At 48.4% G+C, this 17658-nt stretch overlaps 1 protein-coding gene across 11 annotated transcripts in view; it reads left to right on the plus strand.

Moving 5' to 3' along the window:
• The window catches only part of gramd1bb (GRAM domain containing 1Bb), a 131721-nt gene that overhangs the window by 77903 nt on the left and 36160 nt on the right, over positions 1-17658 (plus strand). The window contains exon 1 of one of the 11 annotated variants that reach the window (XM_035384988.1): positions 3341-3791. The exons of 9 other annotated variants lie outside the window; for them this stretch is intronic. In XM_035384988.1, coding sequence (XP_035240879.1) covers positions 3769-3791 — 23 coding nt within the window. In that variant the 5' untranslated portion in view covers positions 3341-3768. Of the gene's footprint in view, positions 1-3340; positions 3792-15959; positions 16560-17658 lie in introns of those variants that run through there. One more of the 11 variants, XM_035384987.1, reaches the window with a different exon arrangement.

Here is a 17658-nt window from a genome sequence, read left to right on the forward strand (position 1 = left end):
AATAGAATGTCACTCAGTACAGAGATTGTGTGGAGGTGGCCATGTGTTCACTGACAGATCAGATCAGATATGAATCGGATTAATTTGTCCTTGTTTTGAAAAGCATGAAACTGAATTTTAAGCATGGAATCTCACCTCATTGTTTTTGTACATTTTTGTAGACTGAGTTCATTATTAAATATTAATTTTTCTCCAATAAAAAACTAGTCAGTATTATATTTATAGATTGTTTGGTAACCTACTTAGCAGTTGTAAATGGGTATTTCATTAACAAAATGGAATAATAATTTTAAAAATATGTTTTGTGTTTACTCAGTTACCCTGAAGAGGCCCAATATTACATTTTGTCTAAACATCTGAAGCCATTCGGTGTGACAAATAAGCAATAATAGAGGAAATCAAGAAGGGGGCAAATACTTTTTCACAGAACTGTATATATAGCCCACCATAAGGGCCTGTGGAAAGATAGATATGATCATGTGGATGTACTGGCGGTTGATATAGAGATCTGCAGTTATATTGTTCTGATCTGGAAGCCTCTACGAGGCTCGCTCTGTCGTAGCTCTTCCTGGGAGCTGTCCGTTCAGCACCACCCCTCTGCAGAGCTCCCTCACTGAGCCCAGAGCTGCTGGGAAGCCCAAACCTTTGGGTTTATGCTGCTCCAGGGCTGCACAGGCTCGCAGATCTGCACTTGACATGGATGGCTCTGCCCTTTCATGGAGCCCACTAGATTGGCCAGTTCAATTGCTGTGTGGATGCGTGAACCCACACAACACTGATGAAAAAACAAAAGAAGTTGTATTACAATATCATGTGCAATTTTCATTCAGTATAAAAATAGTTTCTTTCAATTTTATTCACTGATATGACCTTGGAAATCATGTGATCCCGTACATCGTGTAGGTGTAATTGTTTTTCAAGTGGAAAATGTTTTTGTAATATAAATAGGATATTTCTATGCGTAATATGCTTTGCAATTCATATGATACTCTAAAAGCTAGCTGTATTTTTTGTTGCTGTTAGCAGCCCCTGGCAACTAATTCAGCCAGGGATGATAGCAACTTACTGGAACAATGGGGTATGGGGATTGCTGTTTGACAGTAGTGTGTGTGTGTGTGTGTGTGTGTGTGTGTGTGTGTGTGTGTGTGTGTGTGTGTGTGTGTGTGTGTGTGGTGTGTGTGTGTGTGTGTGCGTGCGTGCGTGCGTGCGTGCGTGCGTGCGTGCGTGCGTGCGTGCGTGCGTGCGTGCGTGCGTGCGTGCGTGCGTGCGTGCGTGCGTGCGTGCGTGCGTGCGTGCGTGCGTGCGTGCGTGCGTGCGTGCGTGCGTGCGTGCGTGCGTGCGTGCGTGCGTGCGTGCGTGCGTGCGTGCGTGCGTGCGTGCGTGCGTGCGTGCGTGCGTGCGTGCGTGCGTGCGTGCGTGCGTGCGTGCGTGCGTGCGTGCGTGCGTGCGTGCGCGCGCGCGTGCGTGCCTATATGTGTGTGCGTTTGTGTGTTTTCATGCACATGCGCTTGTGTGTGTGTGTGTTTGTGTGTGAGTTAGTGAGTGCGTAGATATGACTGTGTGTGAGACAGATAAATGAGACCGATAAATCCTGTGATGTCATGTCTTGTAGCGGGACCACTAGGTCTCAACACTGGGTATCAAGTCAGAAGGGGAGACTGCTTGCTTCCATTGGAAGAGTCAGCTGGTGTGGGGGTGGAGAGCCAATGAGCAGTCGGAAAGCCTCCACCTCCTCTTCCAGGATGTGTGGGCGTGCTGCGCGATGCGCATGCTGTGTAATTGTGTTGTTTTGGAAGAGCCGCCTCATCACTGCACCGGCTCTCTTCTTGGTAACGCTGCGTTACGTGAGCAGGCAAACGGTCGCAGTGCAGGGTTTCTGGGGAGGAGCAGGCCTCCTGGGTGAGGTTAAGTGAAGGCACTATGTGAACTGTCTAAATAGTGTTCCAGGTGAACTATACGGTGTGTGCCAGTGGTTGATTACTCTCAGCATGCAATTATTAATGGGATGGACTCTTTTTTTCCCAACAGAGTCCATCTGATTCTGATTCTGTTCTCATGACCTCTGACACCCAGAAGCATTTTAATTTTTTTGGAGGAAGGTTGATGCCTTCATAGCATACAGTTCCATTTGTTCCCCTGTATGTGTGCATATGTGAGCATTTGCTGGCAAGTCTGGGTGCATGCATATGTTTGTATCTGTGTGTGCACTGTATTTTGTCTGTGTGTGCGTGTGTGTGTGTTTGAGTGTGTGTTTGTGTGTGTACATGCGCATTCATGCTTGTGTGCGCGCGTACGTGCGTGCTCAGTCCCCAGTTGTCTTTGAGAATGGCGATGATGACTCAGCTGATGTTTTGGAGAAAGACCTGTCAGTGGAGGCGCTGAGCTCGTATGGCCAGCTGATCCCCTGCCAAGCCGGCGCTTATCAGAGCGTTACCATGACCTCACGCGTTCCGCACCGCCTCTCTCTCCCCACAGAGGGCGCCGTGCAGGCTCGGGTGCTCTCCCGCTGCTCCACTCAAACGGCACACACACTTCCAATAGAATAAGCACACAAACATAAAGCAAAATGGAGTTAAACTCGGGGATCGCAAGTCTCTCTTCTCGTAAATGCATTTAAATCATTTGATAAATAATGGAAAACAAGGTGTTTCTTAGAAGGTGGAAATTGGAGAGGGAGGGGGGGTATGCTTATATCTTTTGGGATTGGAGCATGACCTCACCACAGTACCGAATGGTTTGTGGAGATGGTGTCATTTAGGGGTGTTTGAGGAGGGTGGGGCTTATTATGACCTTTTATGGGTAGACAGGTGGTCCATGATTCTTGTCTGGCTTCCATAACAGAAAGCATCTGTGCCTGTGTGAGTGTTACTCTCTGCAGCCTAATGTTTAACTGAGTGCAAATGTGTGTGCACAATACACACACACACATATGTGCACACACACACACACACACACCCACACCCACACACACACACACACACACACACAGTCATGCAGCGTACACTCACAGGCCTGCATTAAGAGATTAAGAGGCCCAAATGCTGACGCTGATTACCGATTGAGCCTGACACGAGCATAACGAGGCTGCAACAGGTCCCGTCTAATCCCGCCCCCTCCCGCGAGCTGGGGGATTTGGCGGTGGGAGGGGTCACATCTGAGCCGGGTAAGGAGCTCTTGCAACCCAAAGGTTGCACTGTCCACGAACCTGCAGGAGCAGCAAGCAGAGAGGGGTGTTGTGTGTGGAGGAGACACGTTTATGAGAGAGAGAGAGAGAGAGCGAGGGAGGGAGGGAGGGAGGGAGGGAGGAGAGGGAGGGAGGAACGGGGGCAGGAGCAGAGCCGAGCATGCTCAGTAGCGTCCTGAGCCTGGCATACGCAGCCCAGCCTTCATATCTGCAGCAGAACTGAGAGGGAGCGCGAGAGAGAGCGAGCGAGCTGCTGTCTTTAGAGCCGTACGCAGTCATAATCCCCTGCCGCACACGCGAACGAGCCTGGGACTCAGATGAGAGCAGGCTGCGCGAGAGCGGACCGCTAGCGCCGAGCGAGCGAGAGCGAGAGCCGAGAGAGCAGAGAGCACGGGAGAGAGCAGAGAGCACGGGAGGGGGGGAGAGCTGCAGAAGCCGGCCAGGCTCCATGAGACCCCTCGTATGGGACCACGGTCACAGCCGGGACATCGCCCCCAGCGGCTCTCTGCGGACATGCCATGGAATGACGGGTCAGCCGCGCGCGGAGAAGACGCTATGTCCACCGGACTCTCCCCTCCGCACCAATGAAAGGCTTCAAGCTCGCCTGGTAAGAGCGCGGACAGCGAGGGTGGGGTGGCACTGTGTACTGCTGGATGGGACGGTATTTCCACCTGGCGTAAAGTTAGCTTGTGGGAACTGTGGGTGGGGGAGGGCAGGGTCGAGGGGACGGGCAGCGCTCCGTCCCTACGGGTCGGGTCCCCGGTAGTTCTCCCGATCGGACCCGGGGGGCGCGCGCCCGCCCCGAGCCGAGCGGGCACCTCAGAGCGGCCCGACCGCAGCGGCGGCCGCGCTTGTTTATGCGTCTTTCCCCGATTCAGCAGATATTCTCCGTGCTGAATTACAGCCTGCGGGGGAGGGGATGGGGGAGCAGCGCTGGAATGCAGAGCCAACCTGTGGGTTCATCTCAGGCTTTTAACTCAAATTTTCATACTCCTGTTCCTGAGCCCTCGCTCCTCCTACCCCCGGTTCTGCGATAAGGAGCTGCCCGGTGGAGAGGCTGAGAGGCAGAATGGATCAGAGCCTCAGCGTGCGTGCAGACGCGGGGCCGCCCCCCGATCGTACCGCGGCTCCACCGGAGCAGGGAAGTTCAAACTCTCCGGTTCGCGCGGGTTTGCGTTCGCGCCCTTTGGCCAAAACGGCGCCTCGCTCCCAGTGCAGAACAGGGGGGGAGACCAAGAGGGCTCTCAAACCGAGGGGTCCACAAACCATCACCGCCCCATGAACTCTGACCGAAGGCCTGGTGCTGGCAGAGTTTAGCTCCAGCCGTTATGTAAGGATTTTGCTGGGGTTTTTGGGGGTTTTGTTCTTCCCTAAACAATGGAAGGATTCTGAAGCATTTATTGTTCTCCCCCAGGATGGGATGCAGATTAGAAAACTAAATCTGGCAGTGAGTCCAGCCCCCTGAGTCTTTTGTTTTTCCTTTGTGAACAGCACACTTCACTGCCAGAGGGCTTCAGCCGCCCATTACGCACTCCTGCTGGTACTGCTGGGGTGCGAGCAGTGGAGATAGAGTCGCCATTAAAATGTGCTCTTTTCATTTATCACTGCTGTTTATGGCTATATGGCTGTGGGTACAGTAGAAACTCTGAAACAGAGCTCCAGAACTCTGTCTTCTTGCCCCCCCTCCCCCCCCCCCCCCCACACACACACACACACACATGCTTGCACTGTGTCTCATGCAGAATCATTCAGCACACACACTCTCGCATGTACGCACGGTCTGTCACACACGCACGTTCACACTTATTCACACACACACTGTCCTGAAAACACACACAGAAGTGCTGTGCAGCTGGTGGCGCATGTGTAGTATACTGTGATATTAATGTAACCGCTTTATGCGTTACGTTAAGTTTGTGGAAATGCACAGTAATGAGTGACTAGCCAGTGCAGTACAGTGTAACTTATTTGGGAAGCGTGTTCTAGTCATTTTAATCAGTGAATGCTTGGAGTGCTCATCATTTGAAGTCGGCGTCATCTCGGCTGTAATTAATAGGGCATTATTTACACACGGCCTGAATAACACCACCAAGGTTTACATAGTGAGGTCCTTCTACACTGAGGTGGGCCAAGTGTGTGTGTGCTGTAACACACTTTACAGTCACTGACCTGTGGGTCGTCAGGACGACCATTTACCCAAGGTGCACCCTGTCTCTTCAGCAGCTGTTTTAGAGCCCTTTCTCCCATTTTTTCTGAGATGATGAGGAAGGTGATGGTGTTGATGAAGTTTATTATGGTGATGATGGTGATCATGGGAATGATGATGGGTACTGTGATGTAGGCAGGTGAGTGATGCTCTCAGCCCCCGTATGATGATGACAAAGCGCCTACTAGTCTGATCCACGGCCACCGACTCTAAAAGACTGCTTAGAAACACTTCATTTTTAAGATGCATATCATTAATATGACTACAGCCGCCGTCAGTTTAATTCTCTTGCATTGCCTCCTGTTTAGAGGGAGTTTGGTCAAATCAGTGGAAGTTAGAATGTACAGATATTTAGAAAATGAAAGATGGAAACAGCAGTATTAAGTCACTCAATGGTGTGTTGGGCCAGCAGAGTCTACCAGCTTCTGGAATCCTGCAGGAGCAAACACTCTTCCATGAGAAACTTAAAACTCATAAAAACTAGTTTATGGAAGTGTCTTGTCGTATGCACTCTTATAATCTAGAATAATCTGGAGATGTCCAACTGGATTGAGATCTGATGACTGAGAAGGACGTGGCTGCCATCGGTGTCATGCTTCTCAATCCAACGCTTTGTTGTTAGAACACGGTTGCATTTCCATCTTTTAATTTTTTATTTAAACGAATGGGTGTTTCCTCACAAATCAGGGTTGAGGAGTAGTGCTATATTGGTTGAGGCTATAAAAACCACATTATGGGAATAGCCTCCAAGTGCTGTCAGTCTCTGATTTAAACAAGCCAATCAAAAGACTTGGCTCTCAACGCTGAAACACTGATTGGTTCAAGCCAGGCAGTCAAAGATAATACATTAATACTTAATACGTTGGGTGAATAACCCCTTTGGATTGAAGCTCGTGGATCCTCTCTCCCATCACCAGTGTAAAGGCTGTAATCACAACTGGGAGCAAAGAACAGATGATTAGGCTACAAACCCTGAGGAAGATATTTCTTCTGAGAAAGATATGTAAAAGTGTGACATTTTACAACTTCTGTAAGTATTTCTCTTCTTAATTAAGGCCATGAAGGTATTAAGAATAACTGCCGCTGTCCCATTTGTTTCAGTTTTAATGAGTTTAAACATGTCTAAGGGCACAGCTCAGACTTTTCTGGAGTCGCCTTTGATCCTAATTCCCTATTTTAATTTGAGTATTTTAATTTGACTATTAAATTAGTGTAAGCCTTCTTTGAAGCAGAAAACATAAAGTCCACATACAGTCCACTCTCTCCCCCCAGCATATTTTTAACAATTAAATGAACAGCTATTGGGCCAGTATGGGCAGAATCACTATATCCAGACTATTTCCACGGACCCTCTAGCTGATCCCACATACCTTTGGCAAGCCTAATGTTTTGGTCCCCTACCGTACCTCAGGATCCGAGGGGCTTTTAAAGGCTGTGAACAGTATTCAAATGTTTTAAAATGGGTTTCTTTTTATTTTGTATTTTTAACCTGCTTTCTTTCCTCATGATTTCTTTTTCCCAGTTTGGAATTCCTGGTCATATTCCCGGGCCCATTCCATTACTGCAGGTTGTCCGGTTTGGGAGAGCCGCTGTTTTAATTGGGTGCACCACTTGTTTTAACTTTTACTAAATTTTGCGTACACGAGGGTTAGTCCATAATGTTTTGCTATTTATATCACTTGGAAGTGGCATTAAAAAGTGTTACAAAAGAACACAATTGTAATTATAGTGAACCATAAGGAAACATAATGGAAAAAAGCAAAAAAAAAAATCGTCTGAATGTGAGATCGAGTTGTTGACTGAGGTGCAGGCAAGAGAGCGAAAATCGTTTGGTCCCATAAGCAGTTCTGCATCCAGTAAAACTAAACGTGTTGCTTGGTAAGCTGTGGTAGGATGGCTCTGGGTAAACGTTGTCGACTCGTGAGGAATTCTGTCCGGTCCCTAAGGACATGCTAACAGTGTATCGCTCCATTCGCAAGGTCTTCCAACAGTGCTGGTGCAGCCAAGGTCCCTAATGTGAATAGCTCCTACGTCAGTTTTCATACTGTAGTCATATCTATATAATGAGGTAATATTTCATAACTGCAAAGCTATTTTATATTATTTCTTTTTGGTGCTCGTGCTATCACCAGCCATTGATTTCAAAAACCTTTCTTACTTTGTTCTGCAGTGTAGCTGTTCACATTTTGCTACTCTTCTGCTGGTTTCTTTCGTCTCGGTCGAACTATTAATGTGAATGGTAGCATTGTAGAATAGTTTCAGGCGCTGCCTTTTTAACATTGTACTGGATGTTAATAAAATACAGTAAAATATAACCCTCATTAATGGTATGTAGGTAATAATGTAATTTTTTGTTGGAATTTTGTCTCTATTCACATATTGCTGTCGCTTTTAAACCACCGTAGTGATGCGTTTGCACTGTCCCATTCGTACACACTTTATGCCCTTCAAATATCACATCTGTCACGAGATTGGGAAAAGTGCCTCATGCCTGCAGTACAGCTGAACAGCCACAATGAATAGATCATACGCATGGTCTGGAGTATGCACAAGTATGCAATTGGGGCAGTTTCAGGATTTATAAATCTCAGTGCTGTCGTGGATTTTGCTGTATGCCCTATTTACGATCAAATCTGTGCATACGACACATGCATGTGGCCCCTGGACTTATGGATACCATTGTACCCTTGTGAAAGGTTCTTAACCTGAATCTCTTCAGTAAGTAGCTATTTAGTTGCATTTTATAGTCAATACGTTAAATGTAGGCTATGTGGTGTAAATGGCATTGGGTAGGTGCTGCAACTAAGCCAGCGTGGAATGTACCAGATATTAACGCTGTACATTTCCACAAACGCGTGTTTCTGGATCGTTCAGATCCAGAAGCTCTAAGCAGAATGGGCCAAACTTGGTAAAAACCAAACGTATTCCAGTCCTTCCCCTTTGAAAGTTAGTTGTTTTTGCGCTCTCTTCTCCCTCATTGGGAATGCTCAGCCATGCTCACACTGTGACGCCCATCTCAACTTGTGTTGTCGAATCAGGAGAAAGCTGAAGTGAAGGCCGCTTCTTTTCACACCCTGGTTGACAGAAATAACTTGGAGGCTCGGGTGAACTGCAAGCTCCTGACCAGTGCGAGTCACTATTCTGCAATAAAACACTGTCATGGCAGCTGACTGAATGATGTTCATTGGTATAATTCTGTATATACTGTTATGAAAAAGGCTGTGGAACATGATGAAACCTGACTAACCTCTTGGGAAAGGTGAAAGCTGTTTTTAACACCGTTTTTGAAAGCGGTTTCAGGGCCCTGTTTGTGTGTAATGAAATTTATGGGTCATATTTGAACCTGACTGAGCCAGGTGTGGAAATGTCATTGGAGAAGGAGACGGCCATAAATGCACACTGTACCGATTTATTCGTTTTTCTACAGTGCCAGTTGATTTGATTTATGTTGACCTGTAGAAAATGGAAGGAAAAGGAGACCGTGTTGCTTACTGTGTGTTTATCATTAGAAATACAGTCTGTCAGGAGACCGCATGGCACTGTCCACAGGGCAGCTGACTGCCAACCCAGGGGGGTTGGCCGTTGTGGGGGGCCTTGACGGTGTTGAATGTGTCTGGGATTCTCAGGGACATGCATTGTAGTGCAGTTTACTGCTGTGCTGCACAGGCTCTGTACACTGGTGATGAATTATACAGTACAGTTAAGCTGGCGCTGTATTTTCTATAAATCTCATGAACAATTGCACTACGTCAGGCTCCTTGCTCTACCGCACCAAAAGACATAATTTTTTGCTTAGCAAGGTTACGGGAACCAAGTTTATGAGGGACAGATGCATTTTATGGATATGAATGATGAATACGCAAGTGCCAGCTGTTGATTTTGGCTAAAGCCGTGTAAAATTGGTTGGTAATGTTAATGCCCCCGTTTCTTTATCTTCTGTAGAAGCTTTATCTCTCGGTATATTCATCAAGGTTGTTTTAGACCAGCCCCCATTATATGTGAATAGAGTTTTGCTTTTCTAATGCATGTGTTCTGACTGGCTATTTTTTTGTTTGTTTTGTATAATGCTGGCAGGAACAATGGACGCTGTTCCATTACGCTTTGTAGCGGGGGTGGCAGAGCGCTATTTCGAAACGTTGGCCCTCAGAATTTCCAGGAGCTGTCAATTACCGGCCCCGCCCTCCCCCTCTGTTCCCTTTGGCCCCCGAAACCACGCCCCGCACACTTTCGTATCCTGGGGCTTTTCTGCGTTCCCATTCCACTAATGTGAAACGGTGGAAAATCGCGGCGATTGGGGTCTCGCCTCCCACACGGTTCGATAAGCGTGGACGCCAGAAAGCTTGCGCGCGTTTCGCCCTCAACTGCTGAGTCATGTCACTGAGCCCCGATCCGACAGCACGTCACCTGCGCAGTTTACCCGTGAGGGAAGGTGAGAGAGGGGCAGTGTGAGAAAATGGTTGCCATGGTAATTAAGCATCAGGCAGTGCTGATCTGGCTTGATGGTGATAGGTGATTAAGATAAGGAAGCCACCTGCAAGGCCGTTGCTTTGGTGCTGAGGGGCCGATTGGCTCGTTTGTGAGTCAGCTGACTGGAACCCTGCTTTGTCTGCCGCTGTCTTTTGATTTTTGTGTTCTAACAGAGATATCAGATGGAAGGTAAAGCACACATCAAATATTCATAATGGCTTTAAAAAATCTTCACCGTAAACCTTAAGCATACTCTAAATGAATAATTAATGTTAAGTTTCAAAAATAGCGCATAACCAGGCAGTTGAACCGCAGTTGTCATGCCATGAGATTGTTTCCATGGTTTGATTGTATTTAGCTACATTTTATCTCCAGCTTAAAATAAAAGGGCTTTTCTTTTAACATTTGCCTTTCCCGAAACAACTGTTCTTTTAAAAACGTTGCTGTCATATTCTGACATACAATGTACACCATGGAGATTTTCTCCAAAGTCACAGTGACAGTGAAGTCTGTCACCATATTGCTGACAGGCTGGCCAAATTCATGAACATTTACTTTGGGGAAACAATTTCCTGTTTCAGCTGTCTTAACTGAACACTAGAACAGGGGCTTGTGATCAGGGCAGAGGGGTTAGGGGGCCAGTGCGGAGGGGTTAGGGACCAGGGCAGAGGGGGTTAGTGACCAGAGCAGAGGGGTTAGGGACCAGGGCAGAGGGGTTAGGGACCAGGGCAGAGGGGCTAGGGACCAGGGCAGAGGGGGTTAGTGACCAGAGCAGAGGGGTTAGGGACCAGGGCAGAGGGGCTAGGGACATTACATTACATTACATTACAGGCATTTAGCAGACGCTCTTATCCAGAGCGACTTACACAACTTTTTACACAGCATTTTACATTGTATCCATTTATACAGCTGGATATATACTGAAGCAATGCAGGTTAAGTACCTTGCTCAAGGGTACAACGGCAGTGTCCTCACCCGGGAATCGAACCTGCGACCTTTCGGTTACAAGCGCAGTTCCTTACCCACTGTGCCACACTCCGTCCTTTTCTGGACCAGGGCAGAGGGGGTTAGTGACCAGAGCAGAGAGGTTAGGGGGCCAGAGCGGAGGGGCTAGGGACCAGGGCAGAGGGGGTTAGTGACCAGAGCAGAGGGGTTAGGGACCAGGGCAGAGGGGCTAGGGACCAGGGCAGAGGGGCTAGGGACCAGGGCAGAGGGGGTTAGTGACCAGAGCAGAGGGGTTAGGGACCAGGGTAGAGGAGCTAGGGACCAGGCAGAGAGGTTAGGAGCCAGAGCAGAGGGGTTAGTGACCAGGGCACACTTGCTGACTCGGTTCTGCCTGAATTTTAACAGGCTAAATAGGCGGGGACCAGTGAATACAGTATTGAGTCAGCAGCACGGTTGCTCTGCAGGTGGTTATTATGGGATAGCGGTTGCATGGAGAATTAAAAGGGAGGGGGTGGGGGCGGGACCCTTGTCTATTCAAGTTGTTCCCTGTTTACTGGGAGCACTGGATAAAGCAGTGGTGCCATGCCAGCTGGAATCTCACAGGCGCTTCGATGATTAATGCATTTTCCTCCGATCCATAAAGTGCCAGATCCCTGCTCTGTTTGATTGATTATGTTGAAGAGCCTCAGCCTCACTCTGCCAGCCCACTGCATTGTAACCACTGAGTGTGTGTGCTGTGTGGAGGGGGGTGGATTGAAAATGTCTGACCCCCTCTCTGCTGAGTATGGAGAAGGCACCATGTTTCCCTTCCGCTTCTGGCTCAAAGGCCCCAAAGAGAGCATTGTGTGTCTGGCAGGCTGTGTTTTCCTACCCTGGAGCACTGCCTCAGCCCTGCTGTCTTTGCCCCTGCCCGGCCCTTATGCCCTTAACTTAATAACCCCCAACCCCTCTAATAACCAGCTGGTGATCACATAGACCTGTACTCACAATATCCCCATAGTTCCCTTACCCTACTGCACCTGAGCAGATACCATCCTTTGGAATGCGGGGTAAGTTGCGCTTTATTTCTCTATCGTACGACCACAGTAACTCTCTGGCCTTTATTACCTTTGCACTGGTCCTGTTATCTGACCACACAGAGTGTGAGGACTAGTGTATATTTACAACTGAATGTTTCTATATTTCAGCTTAGGAAACCCAGGAAAAGCATTTGGTTGGACATTAAAGGTGTGTGTTCATCATGTATGAGTGAAATCTCTCTGGGGTATTTTTCCTCAGTGAAACTTGTGATTCAGTCCAAGGTCAGCAGAGATATGTGTTAAAATCGAGGGTAAGCTGCACTGTTGATCTTTATTCAGTAAACAGCCTGTGGGTCCCTGTGCTGTTATGAAGGAGGATTGTGCCCAGTGCAGTGTCTCAGTGTTCCGCTGGTCCAGTCCAGAGGGAGATTAAAGGGGGGGAGGGGAGGGGAGAGGGGGGGGAGGGGGCGCGCACACCACAATGCCTCCTTGCTTTTGGCTCTCCGTCCCTTCCCGGCACTGGTGAATCGTTCGGCACATCGCCATGGAAACCGCGGAACAGAACCAGCACGGGGCGACAGCCGTTTCTGACGCAGCCACGCATGGCTGCTCTGAAGTGGTTGCCAGGCGACACTGGAAACAACTGTGCCCCCACCCCCTAAAAACAGCAATAAAAAGGATCAGAATGTAGTGCGCAAAGTCTCGGTTAGTCTGAGGATGACCCAAGCAGTCACACAGAGTCAACCAATCACTGGGAACAGGTGGAGCGGACTACACCAACACCGCTGTTGAATCCATCACAGAACCAATTGTCTAAGACCCACCACTCCCAATCATAGGGCCGATTCATCACTAGCACCCTCCATAGGTTAGGGGGGGCGCTAGTATGTGTGTCCTCCAAGAGATGTGCAGTCAGCCGCTCGACAGGCCGCCATTCTGGCTTGGTGGAGCCCCCTTTGTATGTAGCTGTTGCAGGTGTTGACATTAGGGGATTGCCCTGCCTGTTGAAACCGTCCAGTTCAATATGACGCACCTTGCACCTTGTGCTTCTGACCAATCAGGTCTGTTTCTGGTCTGTGTACACTTTACTTTCTCTTCTCAGAGTTCTTGTTCCAGAGAGCTCTCCGGCTGGATGCACCACCCGGTAGAGCCCCCCCCCCCCCCCCCCCCCAAATCGGAATTCTGAGCGGCTTTTCTTTGGTTGGCCCGAGGGTTGCTGTCCGTTCTCCTCAGAACACAAAACAGGCAGGCCAAAGGTTCCGGAAGTAGGTCATTTGTGTTTTGAAAGCCGGCAGTGGTTACCCAATGAGAGGGATGGAACGGTTTACACAAGGTCCTTGTGCATGTGACCATGGCTTTGCCTGAATATGGCCAAATTCTTTCTAAACACAAACTCCAACATTATTCAGCTTAAATCCATAACTTGTATGTGTTTGCTTATTTATTTCAGCAAGATTAATCTCAACAGCATTTGAGAATCCACTTAAGTTTCAATGACTCATGGTGCTCAGATGATAAGTTTCAGATAATCTAAAAAGAAAGCTGCTTAAATAGAAAATGGAAACTTTGCACGCACTGTACCATAGTGAGCTGTTTTGAAGGACAATGTCACGTAAAAAGCCCTGCAAATCACACACTTCCCAACTTTTGAGACACAAATTAGCAGGAGAATAGATGTAGAGAAGGACTCGCTTCCAACATCCGCACGCCTGATGTCCTTTCCTTTCTCATCGACTGAAATTAAATATGGAATTGCACACAGTGGGCGGAAACCTGGCAAATGAAATTCAATACAGCTGAATGTAAAGTTCCACATGTTCTACAAATAAAACCTGGAATACTTTATTGGAGGAACAAAATTGTAATGTGCTCAATTTGAAAAGGACTTGGGAGTAATAGTTGATCAAAGCCTTTCAGGTTCAAGGCACTGCGGTGTAGCAGTAAATAAGGCCAACAGGATTCTGGGATTTATAGCCAAAAGTGTTAGTTTGGATTAGTTTGAGTATAAATGCAAGAAAGTTGTACTTATCGTATACAATTCCTTTGTCAGACCACACTTAGCATATTGTGTGCAGTTGTGGTGACCATACTACAAGAAAGATATAGAGGCTCTGGAAATGGTTCAAAGTAGAGCATTGGAATGAAAGATAAAAGTTATGAGGCATGTCTTAAGATGCTTAATCTCTTCAATCTTAGTAAAATTAGATGTATGAGCAATTTGATTGAGGCTTTTAAATTCATAATGGGGATTAAGAAAATAAACTACCAGAGATTCTTCAGGGTGAGTTCTGCTAGTAGAACGAGGGAACATGAATGGAAATTGGCAGAGGGTAAATTCCGCATAGACATTAGGAAGTTTTTCATACAGAGTAGTCAGTGTGTGGAATAGCCTGCCAGGTCATGTAGTAGAGGAACTCTGGGGGTTTTCAAGATTGATATGATGCTACATGCCACCTGGTTTGTAGGTAACCCGAGCATTACGCACACTTTAGTGGTAGAAAAATGGCAGGCATTGTTGGGCTGTTCTCGTCATTATATTATGTTATGTTACTGATGACCTGCTGTTCCCATTCCTGCCACACCCAATGTATATGTTTTCCTGTGAAAAAAAAGTTATGTAAAAAATAATTTACTCTTGAAAATGTATCTTTTGAGTAATAATAAATATTAGGTTTAAGGCTCCTAGAAAGTCCTAATTGAATAGGAGAACTGATCTTGGATCATTTTGCTTTACAGCTCATGATGCTTAGGCTTAGCATAGAGCCAGGGAAGACCTGATCCTAGATCAGAAATTAATCACCCTTGCTCTGTCATGCTTTATGAATTTTGGACCTGATCTTGTTTTGCTTAAATCGCCTTCGGTAGACGTGTACAGCTGAACTCCGACCTCACAAGGGACTGGGTGTTCAGTTTTGCTATCTAAAAAAGCCCTTTTTGGGTTAATATCTCTGGGAGATGTTCCGGTTGAGTTGAAAGGCTTTGTGGACTAGTTCATTCTGGACTTTGGACACCTCCATAATTGGCTCGTCACGGGTTATTTGTGTATTTGAGTTTTGTCACAGGTTAATTTTAGAAGAGGTGAGGAGTATTTTTTCAACAGTACAGGTTATTCACTCTATTAGAGCTGCTTGCTCTTCAAGTTCCTGGTGCAGTGACTCCTTTGTCCTCATCTCCCTCTGTAAACTTCGGGAATTATGTTTTCATCTGCATTCCAACAACGTGTGACGAGTTTGCGTACTAATGTAGGTTCTTTTCTTCATTCTTTCTTTTTTGTTATGATGCATTTACTATCGCCTTTGCTTTGGCTTTTCTCAGCTTGATTTAAGGTTTTTGGTTAGTAACCTTAAAGTAAACTTCAAAGTAAAAAGTAGTGCATTTTTCACTTTAGAATATCATTTAATTGCAATGTACTGCTATTAGCATTTTCTAAGCTGTCATCCACAGTCCTTGTGGCTATCCATGGTCCTTTTGCCCTTGGGTTGCATTGTAAATTGAGACGGAGCAAGAGCAACAGGAGGTACTTTTAAATGCAAATCCCGGTGAAAATAAGGAACTCAGCGTGTCCCATCACCGGCACCTGTTGCCCGTGCGGAGCTGGGGCCCTGGTCATTTAAAGCGTGGTTGGTGTTTGCATGCGGCCCCGTTAGTGTGATAGAACTGCTGGCTCCGGGCCTTTGACTGACGGCCGTGCCAGAGCGCAGCTCTCAATGTGCCGACGTATCCTTCCGCTTAGCGGGAGGAATTTAGCTGTTTGTTTTTCGTTCCTAATCGCTGTTCCAACTGTGTGGCCGAGTCCGCTGGAAAACGAGCTTGTAGCACTACAGTTCCCAAGCTTTTTTGGCAGATTTGTTATTCAAATGAACTGTCTAAAGGGCCAATCCTCTTTTATTCACCATTACTGGCTCACCTGGATCATGGCTCCTGCAGAAATATGATCTTTTATCCTCATCTGAGATCACCCAACAGGGTGAACGCGACGTGCGGGAGGGGAAATGACTCTTAAATGGTGTGTGGCGCCATGTTTCCTGGCGTGAGATTTTGTGTGCGGTTGTCTGTGTGTGAGTGTGGGTGAGTGAGTAAGGGCATGAGTGTGTGTGCGTGTGCATACATGTGAGTGTGAGAGGGGGTGTAAAAACATGTGGATCGCTGGTTTGATTTTAAACGGGTGGGGGAGTGTAGAGTGACCTGGTAGACGGTGATGTCAGCCACTCCATTCATGAAAAGCATAAATAATTGAGAAGCTGGCAGGCAGCTGCAGTGAGCAGGAGCTATTATGCAAAGTGACTGCCAGTTCTCTGCCTCGCTCCCCCTCTCGCTCTCTCCCTCTCTTTCTCCGAGTATCTGTGCATGAGGAGGCAGAGAGTGAGAGAGCGATCGTGAACAGTGGAGAAGAAAGGCGAGTCACTGGCTTGGATAAAGGCGCTGGATTTAACGGAGACAGGGAGAGAGCAGAAAGAGAGAGAGAGCGAGAGAGAGAGAGAGAGAGAGAGAGAGGGAAGAGAAGCACGGACGGGGAAGCGTTTGGAGGGGAAGCCATGATCGGGGCTGCCGTCGGGGGGTCCACTCGGCTGTCGGCATGCTCCGCTCCGTGATGTTCCAGGAGGCAGCCTCCCTTCCTCCGCCTTCGTCCTCCTCCTCCTCTTCCTCCTCCTCCTCACCGCCACCACCTCACCGCTGGCTGAATGAATGATGTGTCAGAGGGGCCGTTAGCATCCACACGGTTCTCCATGGCGACCAGGTTAGTGCCTCTCTGCCTCCCGCACGCAGACGCACCGGGGCCGGGCTCCGGCGTGCGCCTGGCTCCTGGCGGCGCAGTTGGGCTCTGTGCGCCGTCTTCTCCGCGCTTCGCTCGCCCAATGGAGCCCATTTCTTGCCCGTCTGAGGTGTTGTCCGGGCAACAGAATCTGGATGCAGCCGGCGGCGCCGAAGGCGTGGGTTTCGCCGCGCGAGTCTCCGTCCGTTACCGTGCAAGCGTGCCTCGCCAGCCGGGGGGGCCCCGTTTCTGAGGGGGGGACAGCAGAATCACGGGGGAGAGGTGTCTGGCGTCGGGGGAGAAGGCGGCCGTGGGAGGGGAGTGGCTGGGTGAAGAATGGCGTCTGTGCGGTCGCGGGTCAGCATGCCATCGGTCATCGGCGGGTTAAGGGAAAGGACCCCGCCCGCCGAAGCGCTAGACGGCGGGCGAGCGCGGCAGGGAAGGTAGCGCCATTTCTGACGCTGTTTCGTTGCGAGAGGGGTGTGTTTGCGCGTCACGTTAGAGCGAAGCAGATGGCTCACACCAGCTGCTGAGATACATGTGTGTGTGCTGTGTTGACAGAAGTAGAGCCCCACTCTTGTGAATGCTGTGTGTGTGTGTGTGTGTGTTTGTGTCTGTGTGTCTTCGTGTCTGTGTCTGATTGTGTGTATGTGTGCGTGCGTGCATGCGTGTGTGCGCACATGCTTGTGTGTGTGTGTGTGCGGCTCTGTTGTGCAGTAACTGATCGTGTTACTGTCTGTGATGGGGTGACGGTGATTAAAACAGCGTCGGCAGAGGGAATAACCAGCAGCCAGTCAGCTCTACAGACGCCTGACTTTCAGCAGCCAGTCAGCTCTACAGACGCCTGACTTTCAGCAGCCAGTCAGCTCTACAGACGCCTGACTTTCAGCAGCCAGTCAGCTCTACAGACGCCTGACTTTCAGCAGCCAGTCAGCTCTACAGACGCCTGACTTTCAGCAGCCAGTCAGCTCTACAGACGCCTGACTTTCAGCAGCCAGTCAGCTCTACAGACGCCTGACTTCCAGCAGCCAGTCAGCTCTACAGACGCCTGACTTTCAGCAGCCAGTCAGCTCTACAGACGCCT

Source organism: Anguilla anguilla, chromosome 12 (genome assembly GCF_013347855.1).
Source record: "Anguilla anguilla isolate fAngAng1 chromosome 12, fAngAng1.pri, whole genome shotgun sequence".
Classification (NCBI taxonomy): domain Eukaryota; kingdom Metazoa; phylum Chordata; class Actinopteri; order Anguilliformes; family Anguillidae; genus Anguilla; species Anguilla anguilla.